Source organism: Falco punctatus (assembly GCF_963210335.1).
Source record: "Falco punctatus genome assembly, chromosome: 5".
Taxonomy (NCBI): domain Eukaryota; kingdom Metazoa; phylum Chordata; class Aves; order Falconiformes; family Falconidae; genus Falco; species Falco punctatus.
In genome coordinates, this window is record NC_137584.1 from 58,194,391 (window position 1) to 58,214,855 (window position 20,465).

The 20,465-nt window shown below is 39.8% G+C and overlaps 1 protein-coding gene across 6 annotated transcripts in view; it reads right to left on the minus strand.

Annotated features, from left to right (window-relative positions):
• Nucleotides 1-11,238: 11,238 nt before the first annotated feature.
• The window catches only part of TRMT11 (tRNA methyltransferase 11 homolog), a 29,001-nt gene continuing 19,774 nt past the window's right edge, over nt 11,239-20,465 (minus strand). For 5 of the 6 annotated variants that reach the window (XM_080389957.1, XM_080389954.1, XM_080389953.1 and 2 more), the window contains 2 exons: nt 19,363-19,483; nt 11,239-11,833 (listed from right to left, as the gene is read on the minus strand). In XM_080389957.1, coding sequence (XP_080246083.1) covers nt 11,702-11,833; nt 19,363-19,483 — 253 coding nt within the window. In that variant the 3' untranslated portion in view covers nt 11,239-11,701. Of the gene's footprint in view, nt 11,834-19,362; nt 19,539-20,465 lie in introns of those variants that run through there. The other variant, XM_080389955.1, reaches the window with a different exon arrangement.

The window sequence follows — 20,465 nt, forward strand, 5'->3', positions numbered from 1 at the left end:
CCCAAAGGCAGGTGTTCCACATGGGAAGATGTTCTCAGCCTCAGAGATGAATACCTACTCGCATTTTACTTTTGAAGAAACCCCCTTGAGGCTTCAGGCAGGATATAAAATCTGGGGTACTTGCTGCAGTCACAACTGCTGCTCTGTCACTCTTGTACCAGTCCATCATCTCAGCACATAGGGTACAAATACCCGACACACACAGCATCTCATTTCAAACACCTCCCAAAGCACCTCTGTATACTGCTCTTCGCTGGGTAGCTGACTTAACCTGCTACACAACACCACTGCTGCTCCATACTGTTCAGCGTGGGAATAACTAGTCAGTGTTTCCACACACTGAATCTGGTTTATGTCTTGCTACTCCAACCTTACCCACACAGACAAGGACTGTATGACCAAACCACACTCCACACACAAAAAAAAAGCTACAACCCAGCACATCCTCACACCAGCTACCCAGGCATGTTCTTTGAAATGCCTAGGTCACAAAGTTGCAGCATACAAACTAAAGGAATCCCAGGCCACTCCTCATTTGACAGACAGATTTCTCAGTAAAAATCAGTAGCCACTGAGATGCAAATCCAAATAGGACAAAGACAAATCAGAAACACATTATATTCCAAAAGGGCCAGTTTCACAGGGCTGGAAACCGTTATGAGCCAAATCAACTTGGAGAGAGGATTTTTGAAAGGAAAACAGAAGTAATAATTAAGACGTAATAAAAAAAGAAAGCACTGAATACCTAAAGACCCACAAACACACACAAAAAAAGGAATTTTTTGCTGCTGTGACACACACTTTGGCTGGACCTTTTTACACCTTAAAACCCTCCAGAAGCTGAAGAGATGCTGCGAGTGCCCCAGGGATGCAAATCTCTTCACACCCCTCCAAGGTGCAAAATCCCATGGACCAAAAGTCCAGTTGCGGCTCCACTACTGATCCTCATGGTTCCTCTGGGTTAACTTTGGCACACCCAGTCCCTGGATCACAACAAGAAAGCTCTCAGCAGTCACAACATAACTCTTCATTTGAAAGGAAAATACAATAAAGCATAAGTTTCAAGCAAGTAAATAACCCCCAAAGGCAATCCAATCCTTCTCACTTTAGTTTATCTTTCCTTTTCTCAGACATGGTCAATCTGTGTTGAGAGAGGCAGCTAATGACTTTTCTGCTTCAACCTTCCACAAGTTTACATTTCACAAAGCCCACTGTGACACAAAAGCCCATCAGCCACTTTTCTTCTTCTGCCAGAAGGTTCTTGGGCGATTCAGCGAGGAGCTGCAAGGTCTCTGCAGTCAACCTGAGGTCTAGGACCTATGTGACAGAGACCACAGCTTCATGACCACAGCGAGCTGATTCATCAGCTCACCTCTGATGGAAGGAAATTAACTCCCTTGTAGTAATCTTTTCTGGCAAAAGGAATAGTTTTCTGCTGGCTTAGTAAATTAAATTGGCACAAGAAAGGCTCCAGTAAGAACCAGAATTGGTGCAAGAGTGGGCAGCGCTGCTGAGCATGGCGTGAGAAAAGCCAGGAACAGGGGAAAGGCACAAACCCCCTCTCCTTTCAGCAGCACTGCACTGTCACATTAGCTTCCCTGCTGTGAAACCGCAGGCTGAGGACTTGCTGTGGAACAATAACTCATCTTTCATGATGATTTCATGATCTGGTACTCCCAAGCAGGATTCATTATCTCACCCTTTAGCTCCCCAAAGCATCATACATATAAAGTAACAATCTAGTGAAAGGGGAAGTAAAATTAGCCATACAAATATTTAGATAACTCATGAAAAAAGAAGTAGGCAGCAACTCATAGAAGTCATAAGCCAGAAAACTGATAAGGCGGCCAAAATGACAAAGGGAAAAAATTTCCGTCACCATCAAAAGACACTAAGAAAGGAATGATTTTGATGTTTGGGTGTTTGCTCTCCTGTGTGTTTGTTGAATTCTCAGGTTTTGCTGTATATCAAAACCAAATTGGTTCAGTTTTGGATGGACAAAGTAGATGAAAATAAAGAGGCAGAGCTATTTCATATATGATCTTATCTAGCATTATAGAATCTGGCAGCAGCTGATATATATATATATAAATGAAGGTGAGTTAACTGGCCTCACTGTAAACAGAGTTTCAGTAAAAAACCAGACATTACCAAATAGAGTAAAATGAGAAAGTCCAAGTCATGCACATCCCAGGGCTCTAGAAGAGCAGACTGACAAGTGCTCTGGACTTATTCTTCTCCATTGACTAGAAGGAGACTAACGTGACTGCTTGACATGTAGATGTCGACATGAAAGACTAGGTGAGTCAAACCACAGACTAAACATTGTCAATATGTTGCAGAAACTTAAGGTATCTGGAATAAAGGGAATGTTGTGACAGTTTTGTAAAAAACAAAGTACTTGTCTGCCAACTTGATCAGTGGTACCAGTCTTGGTATGAGACCCAGTTAATAAAATAATAATAATAATAAAAGATATTAAAACAATCAATACCACTCAAAACAGGTATCTGGAAATTAGGCTTCCTCAAACTTGCAGCAATTCCTGAAAGCCTGCTATGTGAAACTCTAAAAACCAAAGTCTTGTACGGCTTAAACAACCCAAATTTTGGATGTGTCATTCCCAAACCTTGCCTCATTTACATAAATCAAGAGAGAATGAAGTATCATGGGAAACAATACGCTATTTTGTCCCATTTGTTGGTAGTGACTTAAACGAATAGCTCTTGTTAATTAGGTATACCTTTCTAAAGTACAAATGATTCTTAGCAAGATGAAAAATCAGAGGAAGGATTCAAAACTATTCCACATCTTTTTGTTCTTGTACAGCTCAATGAATTAAAACCTTTAACATATTAAACTAAAGTTGTATAATATTCATCATTTACTAGGTTAGTTTGTTAAAAGCTTTAGTTTTTTCAGGGACTTCAATTCTTTATCACTGTAAGGATCACACAGGCCTTACTGTCAGCAAAGAGCTTTCTATATTATCTTTTACCTAAATTCTTTTCTCTGAATGGCACACATTATTACCACGGAATACAGTGGGAATTGCTCATGCAAAAATGAATGCTCCTTGCGGCTTATGTTGCAGACCTTTAGATTCTGACATGCCAGACTAAGAGTTACAAGTTGATGGAAAAGCAAAGCAACACATTAAAATATTATTTTATTATTTCAAAAGTGGGATTCAAGACTTGCTGATTGTTGGTAATTAGAAGATGATTAAACAATGTATCTTTTAAAAGAAGTGTGTCCAAATTCGTATCTTGGTTTTGCACTGATACTATAAACGGGTGGATTGCGACAGATGTTTTTAAGGGCAACATCTGAAGGCAATGGCTTTAAAAAGAACTTGTAAGAATGCATTATCCTGAAGAATATTTTCTGCTCATAATAGCATGAGAAGAAAAAATTCACTTGCTGTTACAGAACTCAAGATGTGTTTGCAAAGGTGGCAGTCAGGGAAGAAGTACCTCTTGCTCACAGACTGTGCACATTTGATAAGGAAATAGGCAAGATAATGGCTCAACATACACCCCAGTGCTGCCTCTCCTGACTGAAAGACAGGCTGGACTACAGCGGAGTCATATCACTTTCCTCTTTCTGCCTCCTTGAGATGACATTCATTCCTACCTCAAAGCATCCTGAGAAGGAAAGAAGAGCTCAGTCACCATGTATTTCCCCTGTTCCTTCAAAGCAGCTGGGAGGCAAGGTGAGGCAGCCTGTCAAGCATCTGCTCGCACCTGCTGAACAGTCGGTGGAGAAAACCAGCAGCTGACGATGACTAGGAGCACAACCTTTAAAAACAAAGCCTTCAGCCCAGCGGGAATGAGTGAAAGGGTAGGTCTGCTGTAGGAGATCAGAGGGGCTGTATGGCTTTCTGTGCCAGCAAGTACAGCCTGAAGACAGAAAAGGCTGCTGCCTACACTGACCCCTATGATGCTTTAGCAGTGGCTGCCTCCCTCACAGCATTCAGATCAGCCAAAAATTGTAAGTGGTCCATCTGGGAAAGCTGCTCTTGTATATAATGATGAACAGAATATACCATAAATATAACTGGTAGTATTCCTTCTCCATGCAGGAGGTGCTCCAGGCAGGTCAGCAAGGTGCTCAGAGCACCTGCAGCAAGGAGCTCCTGCCATCCCCTCTGGCAAGTGCTGGCATCTAAGCCAACATGCTCACAAGCAGCTTTCGGATGCCCTTGTGAGCTGTGGCCTCATCCCCGCAGGCGCTGTGCTGGTGAGGAGGGCAAGGCCACGGGGAGAGGCTGTCAGGGTCCCATGGTACTGCCTGCATTTGGAGCATTGTTTATTCTCTGTCTCAGCATGGCCATGAGCAAGGGCTTAGCAAGCTCACCAGCTTCCAGAAGACTCTCCTGGTGAGAGGGAGGAGGGGAAGAAACATGGGCCACTTGCCAGAGATAGATCTGTCCAATTTAAAGAAATTAATGTAATTGTTTGTGGCAGTAGGAGAGCTTGCAGCTGCTGGCTCCAAGAAGCCTGGACAGTAAGAAAACATGGTGCCAACGCTGCTAAAATTAAGCAAGCGAGGTGAGTACCCAGCAGCCAGGACTCAGGGTGCTCGGTGGCTGCAGTGACAGGCTTGCACACCCACCTTTGCCGTTTTGAACTTCTATTTCCCAGTGTGGCAATGCTCCAAAATCCCTGCTGGCTCTTAACACGTACAGTAGCTGGTATGAAACAGCACTTAAAACCCCCACCACCCTGTGATCCCAACCTTGCCCTGCACAAGCCAGAGGTCCATCCTGCAAAGGAGAGCTCCAGCACGCAGATGCCCGCTGTTCCAGCTCAGGGAGGGGAAAGGCAGGAAAAGCGCTAACAACTGTGTAATTATAAAATTATGTTTTCTTTTTTGTTTGTTTGTTTTGAGTTTGGGGGTTTTTTTTTGCCTCAGAAGATAAGAACAGTTGGAGAAGTATATGCTGTGGGGCCTCAGCAAATCTACTGGCAGGATTTGCTGTTTGAGGCTTTCATCCATCCAGTTTTAATCCAAATTAGTAGGAGCTTCAGAAAGGGATTCTGGCAAAGTCACAGCTGGAAAGACTTTCATCATTAATTCTGCCAAGCATATAAAAATGCAATTGAGAGAAAAAAAAAAAGAGAAGCAGAGTGGGATATAACAGTTCTTGGCACAAACATGTTTTGGTTTGCTTTTAGTGTAAAAACAAAACCCAAAAGAAAATCTATATTTAATTAAGAAATAGTCCATATCTTTGTTGTCTTTAACATCTTTACATAAGGCTAAAAATGCTGTTCTATGGTTATTACAAAATTAATTTTTTACTGAGGTAGAAATTTTCTTTGCTTTCTGAAGAGGCAAGGCGGCTGGGGGTGAGAGGGGAGGTCCCGCTTCCCTTGCCCCAGCAGCACAGGGCCTGTGTGGGTTTTTGGCAGGTCATTCCCCGTAGCAAACAGCAGTAGTTTATCAAGTTCAGCCTGCAGCTTGTCAGGTCGTTCCAGCCAACACCAGAATGGGAAGGCAAAACAATCACAGGTGGTGTTTGGGCCCTTAGGCGTTCACCGCTGTCCATGCCAGCTGCTTTGCAGTTACAGGGCTGAGCAGAGGCGTCGCAGGACTGAAGAAGCTGCTTTCCAGTAACTGCTATCGAAGAACCACCATAGGTGCACATGCAACTCTGTGGCAGCTCCTGTTGCAAGCTGTGGACACTAAAACATGACATTTTGCAAATGCCAACTTTGGCAAATATTCACTGATGAAGGGAACCAGCCTCTTTTAACATGTAATCTCATTGCCTTTTTCCAGGGGGTGTTGCGTTAAGGAATGAGGTTCAAGCAAAGGCATACAAGTACTCTCTGCCACATACCTATTTTGAAAAGAGAGAAGAAACTTCCCTTTCCTAAACTGCTAGGGGTTTGTTTATTATCAAGAGGCAAGGTTCTCTCCAAGATAGGACCGTGTGCCCTATGGTGCTGCTCATGACTCTGGTTATCCCAGTCTCTGCCACAACTGTTCTTGTAATAAATACATTGCATCTGCCTAGCACTTCTCATCGCAGGATCTCACAGCTTTACACAAACAGCCTCAAAACAAACCTGTAGAGCAGAACAATTTATAAAGGCATGAACTGTGGCCAAAGAGGCATCATTCCACCCATCACACACATTCACATGAAGAACAGGAACACAACTCAGTGGAGGAGACTGCCTGTGTGTAAGGACCTATCCCTCCAATTGAATAGATCCAGCTACTCACAGGATTTTCTCCACATAGCTATGTTTCATCTGTAGCCAAAAATAACAATATTTTATGAACCTTCCCCATTACTTGTCAAGAGCATTCATAGCTAAATTTATCCTGTACTGCAATTACCCACTTGCATTTCTCTTAGTGCTGCATTCAGTGGAAAAAAAGATACATCGAGGGTTTGCCTCCAAAATGCAATCATCAGCGTAATTCGCAGTGTTCAGTGGAGATCTCTCCTATCAGTCTCAGGATAAAGCAAAGACACTCAGGGCTGTCCAGTCACGGCACTGAACATCCATCTTTAGTCATCACTCAGAGATACCCCATTTCAGGGAGAGATTTATAGAAGGAAGGATGATTAACTGCTACATGACTGTTTTGCCAACTGTGTCTCCTTACAGTTGAGATTGTTTAGTTAGGAGTTATGGATTTGATCAGAATCAAGTACTTATCCTATCACATACAGTAACATGACCTGATAATATGCACTTTATTAGTGAAAGATTTATTAGAATGAACCTGTGAAAAAAGCATTTAAAATTAGAATTTTATACAGCAAATGGCATTTTCATTGAAAAAAAACCTGCAAAGTAAATTTTAAATAAAATTTCATTTTGGAAAGAATTAAAACAGTGATAATACTATGCTGTTCGGACATCTTTAGGAGGCAAGATGATTTTTTTTATTTTAACCATTTTATGGAAAGCAACAGAAACTTTGGATTAGAATCTCAGATGATCATTGGCAATCATCATATCTTTGTGCAAAATTCTCTTTTTCCAGCACCTGAAAATTGTATGTAAAAAAATTAACTTTTGTGGAAGCAAAATGTCCTGATCCTACCCAGCTGTATTCAAAATACTGCTTGTCAAACCTGACATACAGGGTCGAAGCCTCTGGTGCCTAGGTCTGCTGCGGGTTGTCAGCAATCTGTATTGCATCTTCTGGGCACCTCGCTGAGTGTACAGATTCCCAAGATCGCAACAGTGGCAGTAAGCAGTAAGATCTCCCTCCTTATCAATGGAATTTCCCTTTCAGCTGCTCACCTCATTTTAAGCAACCTATAAGAACTAAAAAAGATCTTCCCTGGCAAACCTGTCTTGAGGTCCAGTATCCTTAGCATAGTCAGATTGTCCTCTCGCTGGGACGTGATGAGGCCTTTCAGCTAACAGAGAGCTGCTGTCCTGTTGGAGTGGTGTCCTCCCCACCCAGAGGCTCAGGAAAGCTGTAACTGGTTAGAGGCACTGTGCAAAGTAACAGCAGCCATGACAAAAAACTATAATGAAAACAGTTGTGAGGATACATACATAAACAGAGATTGTTGCAGCCCAATAAGCCAATAAGAGAACATCAGAGAAATATATGTTTTGCGCATATATATATATATACACACACACAAAGAGTAGCATGAAAGCAGGTATGATACATTTTGCTGTTTTAAATTATGCGATCATCAAAGTCAACGAAATCAGAGAACAAAGTTAAAAACCCACATTTTTTCCAAATAGCAAACAGAAGAGAAAGGCAGAGAAGGATACTGGTCTCTTCATTCCCCCAGGTACCCACAACTATTTTTTTTAGGAATAGGAAAGAAGTTTCCAGGCTGAAAAGACAGCCTTGTTCAACTCTGGACCTCAATTTGCAGACCAAGCTAAACTGCAAAGGACGAATACATTAAATTTTTCTTCTCTGTGAAGGGATGGAGAGTTAGAAAAGCAAACCATGGTGGTGACAGGAGCCAAGCCAGCAGAGAACGACCATTGCCTTTGGAGACTTCACCAGCCTCCTGTCAGCTAATTCCAGAGCTTGTTGTCTGACAGGGAAACCTGTAACCACTGTGTATCACCTGCTCCAGCCTTGCCCACTCCAACTGGACATTTTTGTCTCTGGAAAGCCTGTGGCGAGAGGACAGTGCAAAGTCACAGAGTCACCGTCTCTGTGACACCCTTCTCTGGCTGGTAGCCCTGAGACTGTGGAGCTGTCCTGGGGAAATATGGAATGGAAATAACCGTTAAGAAGAAATCTTAAAAAGCAGTGATAGAAGGAAAGAGAAGATTCATAATTATTAAGGTCTTTCCTCCTTATAATATCTCTACAGTTAAGTAATATCAGCTTGAGAGAAAGCCCATACTTTATCTTCTTAGCAGCGTTTTTCAGTATTTTTGGACAGGTAAGCCTTGACTGAGAACTCAAAAAAATTTGACTTCCTTCTGCCAACTGCCATGCATATGGAGACCTATGACCCTCTTCTAAGTCACAACTCTGAGCTAAAATTTTAGTCTAATGGAAAAAGAGACGCCGAACAGTTAAGGACTTCCACCACAGTCTTCCAGCCCTGCTGAACAGGTAGAGAAGAAGGAAGGCTGGATCCACCAAAACCAGACTTCAAGAGTTGCTGTTGAAGTGTCTGTACCAGTGAGCAGACATTGCTGCAGCACACGGTACCGGTACAAAGTCAGGTGCTGTGGGAACAAAAAGCCTGCTCTGCTAGAGGAGATGTTAGATGTTAGATGTTGTCCTAGTAAGACACCCGTTTCTTGGATTGTTTAAAATGGAGGACTGCACTCTCCTTGAGATGTTCAGCAACTTAACGCATCTGCCTGACTCCTCTCACCAGAGTGATAAGGAGAAACTACTGAGTCTTCAGTTTTTGTGAGTTGGTCTCATAGCTTTAGTAAAAGTGGAAAGTTCAGCCGAGACCTTTATGTTCCTTCTAAAAAAAGCTCTGGGTATATTCTGGGTATATGCATGTGGGTTCTCTGATGTTTAATGAGTTGAACTGGTATTACAGCCTTTACTTTGGAAGAGATTAACTAGGTCTCTTTCTTCAACATTTCTGCCTATTTTAACAGAATTTGTAGCTCCCCGTTACCTGTCAGACCTCACCAAACCTTGACCTTCTGTCAAACCTGTTCAAATTGGCCATTAATTCAAACAAGTATTAGAGAGAACAGGTAGGGCATGAAATTAATGCAGAGAAAATCTATTTCCACTACTTTTCCGCTTCCTTTTCCCATAGATACATGGGAGGCTTGGCAGCTAGGACCACCACCAAGTCAAGGGATTGTGTGCGAAGAGGGGACTCTTTCCCTTTGGTGCCTCAACAAATCACTCCCTACAGCCAGAAGCAGCCTCTGCCCATAGAACCTTGCAGCCACGTTCAGGTCCTCCCTCCATTCAATTTGCTGCAGCGCAACAAAGTGCTCCAAAAATAACATTTATTTTTTGAAACTGGAAAATGGCACAAACCACCCCAAAGGAGAGAATGACAATGGCGTGAGTTCAGCGTGGGCTCATGAACTGGCCCTCCTTGCCAGGGACAGGAAACTGGAACCTCACAGAAAGAGACTGCATGGAACCAGATTGAACACAAGTGCCAGAAACCGCGGCCGTCGACGGCCAAATCCTGCCGAAAGGATAACTGACCTGCCTGTCAGTCCTTTGCTAGAGCGAGCGCAAGGACTGTGCCATGGCTCTACAGCTATAAACACCTCCACTTTGCAGGTCTGCATGTACAATAGGCTAGAGCACGCATAATAAGTGAGGAGAAATTTAAAGATCAGAAATATTTCCAAATGATAGCTTTAAAGTTGGGGAGCAGCGGTGCTTGAACATCTGACTTCAATTCTGAACTATTTTTGATTAGCGGATCTTGATGCAGTACCCCAAATACACTTACAGTTTCTGTTCAAAATGGTATTCATCAGTAATGATAGAGCCGTTATGTATGAACTGCTAAACAGGGGCCACACCGCCACTGCTGAGTGGACTAAATTAAGTTGGACTGCGCAGAGGAGAAATAAACTAAATCATTCTCTTTGAATAGACAGAGCCAGATTTGCCACTACCTTAAATCTTGTATAACTGTTTAGATCATGTCAATGTAGGGTAATTTTTATGAAAATGAAGTTATAAATGCATAATAAATCCATCTAGAAAAATTCCTTGCCTATGAAGAACAGAAAGTAATTTTAATTTCTGAAGTATTAAAAGCTGAATGCCAAATTGTAATGCTAAAATTGAAGTCAGAAGTTATATGAAGACAGGTTTTCAGAAGCAGTAATTTTTTGATGTAATATTTGAAAGTGATCAATTCAAATTCTGCTTTTGAAAAATTCTCTGAGCTTTGATCTCGCTCCAAGTTTAGCCCAGAACAACTATTATATGGCTGACATTAAAAAGTCTCAAAACAAAGTGATTTATAATGGAAACACAGAAAATAAACCACTATTTCAGAACTTCCTAACACACCACAGATTAGATCCAGAAGGTCAGACAAAGTTGTCATTGAGTGTGCGAGCTCTCCCTGCTGCAGCTGAGGACCACAACAGAAGAGCAAATTGATGAACTTGATCAGGTACACATGATGACTTGTGCCGTCCTAGGTACCACTGATTTTTTGAAGAAGCACTTAAAGATTATGATCTACAAAGATTGTAACATGACCACAATCATGCAACAAGTTGAGAAGCAAGGCTTCCTCTGGCTGGACCAAATACATATGTTCACCAACGCCCTGCTGAAGAATATTTGACCACTAAAATGAGAAGAGCCATTAACATCCTGAATTAATGGGCTTAGTGGTTTTCAAATGAGGCATTTTCATGATGGACATGGTGTGGATTCAGCAAAGTTTGCTGTTTAACAAATACAGCTTCGATTTCAAAGATTTGATTAAGCTTAATACCATTAGGGAACCATTACTGATTTTATGCTGTTGTTGTTACTGCTTTAACTATCAGTTTCTGAACCAAAAATTGCAGACAGTTGGCTTGACCAAAAGTCAAGGTTTAGGAATGCAAAAGCAAATCCAAGGTACAGATGAGCTTCAGATGTGGACAGGCTTCACAGGGTTTAATAGGCTCTCCAGCGTCTGTCAGGTCACAGAGGCTTTTTCTTTTTTTGGGGGGTGGGGGTGGGGTGGGGGGTGCGTGCACATTTGTTTCTTTGTGTTTTTTGTTTGTTTTAAACACTTCTGGCCTCAGCCAGAGTAGTTATTGCATGCAACAATTAAAAAAACCTCACAACAATCTTTTGTTTTATTGGATACCATTTACAAAAAAACAAAACAAATGAAAATAATCTTCTTCATAAACAACCCTTGATCACCACCACGTGTTTCTAAAACAGGCAGATGTTCACAGTTAAATCTGCCAAATAATACTACTACTTTTTTGTAAACGTTAATGGTGAAAGAACAATAATAATGGTTTTAGTCAATCATCATTAGTACTTGCAAGTACAAATATAAATTAAATAAGACTCAAAAAACTTGTACAATAAAATCTGCTATAAACAAAGCTAATTAAAAAGAACTGCTCTCAACCTGTGTTGTGGGTTTCATCTTGTTTTAAAATTAAAAGCAGTATTTATTTTTCTGAAGCATCCAAATGAATGTTCATATCCAGATGTCCTTACAAAGAAACATGATCTTCATTCTTTCCTCATTTTTTTAATCTGTTTATACTATATTTTACTTCTGATTGTCTTTTTCTTCCTTGGCAATCCTCTTCGTCACACCACTGAAATACTTCTCACGGAAAGAATTGTGTCCCCTGTACGGCATATACTGACCATCCAACAAGTAAGAATTCTGCTCTTGATCCTGCATGGCATCAAAATGCAAGCATTAGATTTCACAGTAGTATGTTCAACATGCATCGCCATTGGTTTTCCTCCAGACTTTTTCAAACAATTGCAAGCAAGCTTAAAGTTGTTGGGGTTTTTCTTACAATTTAGGTCAAACATTAAGGCAAACATTTAAGTCACTAGATTGATGAAAAAATTTCAAAGATACAATGCTAAGGTTTCCATTAGGATTAACAGGAACATATGCATCCTACTGCAGAGTCTTAACATTTAGCAGAAATTAAAATCCTTATGCAATGGATTCTCATTTGACATTGTTCAAATACAAGCTGTAAGCAGACAAGGGGGGGGTTGGTGGTGGTTTTGTTTGGAGTTTTTTAATGTGTACTCATTCAAATTTTCATTATTCTACTCTGTACAGCAAAATGATGCAAGCAGTCAGTACCAGGCATTTGAAGTTTTAATAGCACTGCATCACTGGAAATATCTCAGCTAACATCACGAGAATCCAACTCTTGCATGAATGAATGAGAGCACAGGTACTATGCCACACAGAGTTTTATAAAGGAAAATATAAAGGTTGGTTTCCAGAAAAAATACCATCTGGAGAATTCAATCACTCAGAGGTTTGTGGAAGGCAGGTGCAAACAGAAGAGGAACACAAATGACTAAATGGCATTCCTACAGTTACTGAAGAAGCATGATCACAGGAATTTTTTCTCGTGCAGTATTCACCTACTTCTGGAAGTTAAAGTTGAAACAGTAAATCCCTACACGTAATACCTATTTGACATCAGCCAAGTATATAGTTTAGAAAATTTGCCTATTGTATATACAAAGGTTTAGTTCATCATGTACTGTGGCTTTATACAATTAAGATGCAGTATTGATAACATTAGTAGACAAGTAAGATAAACAATACATCAAACTGAATGCTAAAGAAAACTGATGGCAACTTTTAAAAGTTTTACGCTTAAGGTTGATGTCAGTTTATTATGCTCAATAGCAAGATGGAATTGAGATAAGCAGCCTCGCATAGAACAACTGAACTGTGCAAAGAGAAAATAAAAGCAAGCATACAAGAGAACTAAACCTCTATTCCACTAAATGTTTCTCCTCAATGCATGCTCATTGTTATAAATTTTTAAGCAATGCAGCAACATACAGATTGCTTCAATACTTAAGTTTACAGTTCAGAGTCATTTGTTGATATTTGAAAACATGGTTGCTGTGGAATGCTTTAACATAAGCAGCAGGAACACAGAAGTAGATTTAAGTCAATATTTTCATACTACAAGTACTACACTGTAAGGTTGAACTAAATCCTAGGGGACAATCTCCCCCTTTAGCTATTTTGTAGCCTTTCCAGGCTCTCACCTAGCAAGATCAACACCTCATCTTCCTTTGGATGTCCCAATATGCATTCTAAAGGAGTGAAACAAAAAGTTTTTCAACACAGCAAGACGTTTGTGTGCAGGTGTAAGTGCCCTCTTCTGGACACCGTGAGATATTCTGTGAAGGAGTTCTCTCCCATCCTACCAGATAACCAGCAGCATGCCACTGGCTTCAATTAACTTGCTAAATGTTAAGCGTCACGTGGATATCGAACATGTAAAGCATGTACACCAGTAGCAGCAAATCAGTTCTATTTAAGTAGTGCACTGTTGGAAAATCGCAGGAGAAAATGACCTTGATAAACCCACTGCAGACACAGTACTATCTATTGTCTTTTGGTCGCCTGTGAGAGACTGCCATCTCCAAGACCATTCTTAGGCTGATAATCAATACGCTTTTAACATATCCATGTAAAAAAAAAAAAATATATATACAGGCAGAGAGGAAACAAGGAGGAGTTCTGACATGCCCCTCTCACAGTCAGCCTTTACGCACTCCTCTAGGTCTCTTATACAGGACCACTCTGAGGAAAAGAGCACTTACTCTTCCCCTGAATTTGCAGGTCAGCAATCCTTCTTTGACCTAAACATAGAATATATTTTTATAACTTTGGGATGTGTTTTAATGGTAATTCTATATAATTTGCTTGTTTTGAGAAATAGATGGAATATTTGACCCTGAAGGATAATGATATATGGGTCAACAGTATTTTAACATAAAAATTAATCCCCACAGCCTCTAAGAGGTCACACATCTGTACACCATTCATCTTAAGTAATGAAACGCTGATTCAGGATGAAGGGAGGAAGGAAGAAAATAACTACCCTCTCTATCCCCAAGCTGGTTAGGGCAAAGACAGGATATGGTAATGTACGAGAACAAACTTCAGGTTAAACACACAGCTGTAAGAGGAGCGCCTGCATTCACCAAATGGAAACAGGTTTGGTACATCACTCCACAGCAGAATCCATTTTATCAATCCAGGCAGGCCTCAAAAGCTATGCAAATCACTGCTTGATAGGTGAGAGGTCTGCAGTCAGGCACAGATTTCTTGGGAGAGTTTACAAAAGCAGCTCCTGGCCTGCATGACCGTAATTCCAGCTTAAGAGCTTTCATTTCCTATCTCTCCTCTGTACAGACATCACTGTCCAATAAAGATGGTAATTGCTTTAAAGAAAAATAGTAGATTGGGAATTGCTTCTTAAAAAAGGAAAAAGAAAATAAGAAATCCTGAAGTACCTGTAGATGCCACTCACTGTTGACATTCAGTAGTCAAAACAGGTTTATGGGCAACATGAGAACTGATCAAAGTAAAAGGAATTCTTGTATTTCAGAGAGTAATGATTTCTGAACAAATTCTAACTTAGGGTATTTTTTATCTACCTGGCAAACTGAATGGGTACAATCTAAACACTAGGGATAGGCTGCATTTAACTCTACAGAAATAAGAACTTCTCAAAAATAATCTTCATGAAACAATTTACTGTGACTATTTGCACTAGAATTTATCTGGGAATCAGGCACCAGCTCGTTTCAATAAGGAAGCCAGTCAAACATTCTCAGTCAAGCTCTACCTTGGGTAATATAAATTGGTAGAATATGCACTCTAAATATCTGACAGGAATGTTTTGCAGTAAAAGATCTCTTATGGAGGGTGTCAATATCAGCATCAACTCTCCCTCAAGTGCATTAACTGTCCAGGGCAGTTAATATGGAGGTTTTTTCTTTTCTCTTGCCTTTTTTTTTTAAAAAAAAAACCAAAAAAGTTTAAATTCATGGAATGGAGTTGAACCACAGTATTTTAAGGGAGATAGTCTCTTTCCTTCTCTTAACATGACACACTGGAGGAGCAATAAGCAGTACTGTATCACAATGATATACAGCTGCATCTAGAAATGAGTAGCTTTCTTCCACTTACTTACTTTGAAACAACTGGTCATCTTTTTCAAGGTCCAAAGTTTGTAAATGGTTATTCAACACAAAACAGTGAGACTTCCCAAGAAATCATTTCCAAGACAGCAATGATCAGCCTGCCTGGCACTAAGTCAGCTCTTTCCCCAGTCTGCCAGCGCTACCAAGATGATAAAGACTTCTTCCTTTATTTGTAAGCCAGATCTGAAGATGTTAGTTAACCCCTGGTTTTACCACCATCCTTGGTTCTCACTTTGAACAATTTAAGTTCTCAAAACAGCAGAATAATCGCAAACAACAGTTATCACGTAAAACTTCTGCTCTGAAATGTTTTGTGATGACTTCTGTGACAACTGAAAGCCAACAAAGCCCTTGTCAAACTGCATGCTATCGAATTGCTTCTAGCTAATTAGCTTCTAGCTAATTTGAGTTTTCAACTTAAATCTCATTTGTTCAAAACACAACACTAAAAAAGTGTTACAGATCTTCAATAAATAACAAAAGAGATGGAAGAAAAAGGAAGCTTAAACATAACAAGAAGGCTTTATTTTTATTTAAATCATGGTGAATGTGAAGTGATATTCTAAAGATTTTTGTGAATCTAGCACACCTCAAGTTCAGCTTCAGGGTAATTACCCACATTCAGTTTCTGTTTAAAAAAAAATCTTGCTAGCGCTATCACAGCTTTCTACCACTCTACATCTGGTGCTGGACAGTAGCTATAGAAACCACTTGTAGTAATGTTATACAGCTATAAACAACAAGAAGCAGTTTCCAAATCAGAGACAACAGGGTCATATCCAGGAAAAGACACTGCTAAATTCAGCAGGAAAAATTCTACACCAGTAACAACTCTGGAGTGACCGTGTGACATGGAAATGCTGGACCCATTCTGAGTGGTGGATTTGTATGCCTGATGCTCCAGAGTCCTTTCCTGGGCAGTCATATGCTCAAAGTTCATCCTTCAGTCAAGTTTTCTGTTTCACCTTGCTGCATAACTTTTAAGTGTCACTTTTAGCCCTTATTACAGATTTTTCCTTCAATATTTTCTTAACAAGTCCTGATTAGCAACTTCAGAACTAGGTAGCATTGACCAGCCAAATAGATACTATATATTTCTGTAAGACAGCGAGCAGAGGAATGAAACAAGTAATTCAGCAATAGCTGAAATAATTCATCATGGGGAAAGCAACAAGCTAGACATAGTGTTGTAAAGAAAGGGAACACCAAACAACCCTACAGTTAAACAGTCAGTAAGTCTACCACTTCTGGAAACAGCTGATTTATCACCAGATAAAAATTCCCAAGAACCCTCGTGGTAGTAAGTTTTTATACTCCAATTTTCCTACCAATTAACCACTTACCAGTTATTTCACATTTAAAGAGAAAAAAAAATCACCGTGACAATTCAGATATAGGTGGCACAGACTGAGACCCTTTAGCCTTACATCACTATATTTTTTACAGCTTTTGAAAAATATACTGACACAATAGAAGGTACATTTTCACTTGATTCAGGCTGGAGCAATTGGTTCAAACCTCTTCGGACCTAAAGCAGAAGGCTGAACTCCTATGATATCACAGTCAACAGGTATTACAACACAAATCTGCTTGGCCAACAGCTTCTCATTCTCCCACTACCACTGTATTTATATATGAATGCCTACAGTCTTTGGAGAGTTGAACTGGTGTTCACTGCTTAAAAAAAGCCTCCCTTCACAGTTCAATGAAGGTAGACTCACACACAGTCCTGCCTATTATAATATCAATTAGAAAGTTTTGTTTCAGGTTTAGAGAGATACTGGGGAGAGACCCATATCCATTTACTACCGGAAAAAGGGACACTAACGTCCAAAGAAAAAAGTAATACAATAGGCTAGTAAGCTCTCACTTCATATCACTTCTGTTTTGTTCCTCTCCTGTTCCACACTTCGGTTCTTCACTTCTCTTATTCTTCTGCCTTCAGAGTTTTAGAAGACTAGGAGTCGCTAGTTGGCTGCTGCTAGCTGCCCTCCACAACAACTGCTTTCATTCATTTTTATTATTGTCACTATAATTTAAGACTGGGGAGCAGGGGAGTTACTAATGACCACCATGGTTGTCCAAAAAAAAGCCTTAAATATTAAAAGCCAAGCAACTCTTCTGTGCATATTGTGCACATGCTGGAAAAGCCTATTCATATCAAAACTGTGTTCAGTAAGAAATCTTTTCCAGTTGGCATGATATCATCATAAACTTAAACAGAACAAACTGGATGCTTACAAGATGAGTTACATAGCACCTTTTGTGAGGTTTTTTTTAATTCAACCTTTATGATCTTCATGCTTATGATTAATTATGATAGATTAATACATCAACTAGACATATGCACTTTTTGCATTCACTTTGGTGTCCTTTATAGTACAAGCACAATCAAATTGCACCATCAATTTCACGTTTGGTAACTGGATTCATTTCTTGTTAAGAATTTAGTCTTAATGCTGAAATCAAGTTTGCTGTGAAATGTGCAATGCATTATTGGTGGCAAACACTGGGGAAACCAAAGGACTGCATAATGACACTACACGATTTGTAAAACTTCTTAGCCCCTTCCAAGTACCAAACTAAGCTGAATTAAAAGGCATTTGAGACTGTCTGTTACAAACCAGTTTGGTAAGGCAGACGAGAACTGTTTGGAAACATAAATGCTTGCATATTCACAAAAATTCACTCTTCCATTTTGGAAAAAGACAAATGGCCAAAGCTCCAGCTATTGAATTTTATGAACATACCCAGTGAGTCAGAAGTATCCAATTCAAAGGTTGTTCAGGATATTAAGACAAGAAAAACACATCCCAGGTAAGGGACAAAAGGGTAGTGAAATCTTGGATAGTTAGACACCAAACAAGACCCTAAAAAAAGCAGTCACTGGCTAAGGAGTCAATATGCAGTTTGTTACTTGGACAAGTTTTGCATCGTCAGAAACTGTACATGTGTTCTGGTATCTTTAAATTATCTAAAAGACAACTGGAGTCCTTAGCATAAGCACCTGCACAGTTTTACCTAAGCAGTAAGCCTGCCAACTCGACTCAGGTGCCCAAAGCTAAGCACTTCCAGACATGAACCTGTCAAAGCACGTACTGAAGAACAGGTGATGCACAAAACAAGAATAACAACTAATGAAACTCTATTCATAGAAGGCTGGATATATTTTTTAAATTAGAACATGTCATCCTAGAGCACTGGCAGTAACAAAACTCCTGTTTTTTTACTCCTCCATGAACACTCCGAGACGCACATCAAAAACTTTCATAATTTACCCTCTTGCTTCGCTACTGGTAAAGTTGGCAGCTCTGACTCTGAACTTCACATACAGTGTTTTACAAAAATTCAGGTGTTGCTTGAGAATCTCAGTCATCATTAGCATTATGAATGCAGTACTGAAACCCTGCTGTGTTATTAGTGCAAGCACCATGCAGACACAGCAGTCTGACTGTATCTCCTGTCATTTAAAATAGCTCTTGCAACTGACAAGGAATGTACTAAAAAACACTTACTCGCTGTTTGCATGTGTTTTCATTAAGAATTTGCTTTACCTTTGCTTAGCATCTCTTAACAGTGCTAGGCAAGAGAAGCAGCGAGAAAGGAAAGGAAACCTGACAGAATGCAGTATTCCCTGGTCCCAGCGCCTCAGGAGAGGCACTTAAGTACGTCCCAAAACAACACAAAAAAAAGTATAGTGAGTCATGCTGGCTTATGTCACAGCTACAATACTATTTCTAAAGCTAGAGAAGTACCACTTTGAAAATGAAGTAACAGAACTGAATACGGTTTACCTGCCCTGCAAGACCCACAAAAGCATTTAGTATTTACTTGGGCATCAAATTACACTTTGGAATCAATGGGAACTTGGGCATCTTGGCATCTCTGTGGATGGGATTCACAGAGTTCAGTTTTCCTTGAAAAGCATATGCAACTTTCCCAAGTAACTGTAAGTTCAAAGATCTCTTTCACACTATTAAGTGGCTTGCTCAGGACGAAAAGTGAGGAGAAAAAGGAAGAAAGACATCAAACCCAGAACAATCCCTTAAATCACTACTCAGTCTATTTTAAAGAAACGTGTGGAGATTTTACAAAAGCTCTTAACTCTCATCATAAAAAAAGTACAGTGTGATGGAAATAAGGATCAAATGCCGAATAGCACAAACTTTTCATGAATGCAATAGCTACTAATTTATACAATCAAGAATTCAAGCTTACCTTGAATTCTTTCACCTTTTCCATGGTTATCAGGCGCCTTGATGTGTGGCTGGAAAGCATCTGCTCACAGTTGCTAATAAGTTTCAGGCACGGGTGGCGAGGAATGATCTCTTCTGTGTATCTGGAAGTAATAAACATTCATAGAGCTGTAAGCTCATGAATTGGAAGGCTTGCATCTGAAACAAAATTAATACAGATTCTTCACAAAATGGCTTACACTAGAAAGTTGCTACCCATATTAATCTGATTAAAGAAATTCAGGTATTGGTGCTCCAGAGTAAAGAGACACATACATACACTTTCTACATGTATTTACATGACTTTATTATATGTACACAAGCCTGTCTCTATCATTTCAAGTAGAAAATATCTCAACCAATCAGGAGTAGTAACTTATCCAGTCAGAGCTGTGATTTGAAAAATGTATTCCACGGTCAACATACAAAGTTGCAGGACCAACAGACTTATCTCTGGCTCCCTAAAAGGAGACCATTACACTTCAATGTCAAATCATAGTAAACCAGCTTTTATTAGGCAGTGACATTCCCGGACTTTAGAATTTGGTGTTAGAAATCCATCACGTTATAATTACTCTTTCTAAAGGGAAGAGAAAAAAAATCCATTATCCTTTAACATCAGATGGTAGCAACACTGGCTTGCAATTAAATCCTGTCTATAGAAGGAAAAAGTTACAGTGTTTTAAATGCCCCCACTTCATAAGCATACTACTTCCTAAAGAACTTTCTCTAGGTTGCTTTCAATCCTTCTATTTCTTTAAATGCTGAAAGAGGAATTTAAGGATTTAAGAGCTTTGTATGGGACTACAGGAGCAAAAAGTATTGACCTAGCTACTAAGATAAACATGAGATCAATATATATACACTGAACATATAAATCACCCATTTAGTCTCAGTTTTTGTAATAAGCTTTCCTGTAATAATTACTACACCATAATACAGAAAATGGTGTATGGTATTGTCAGTGACTGTAATTTCATAAAAAATGCTTACTCTCATGAGTCCCCAATACTTGGGGGGTCAGCAGAAGTCTGACATTGAAAAGCAAAACTGAACAACTTTCACATGTATCACTTAAACTTAAAA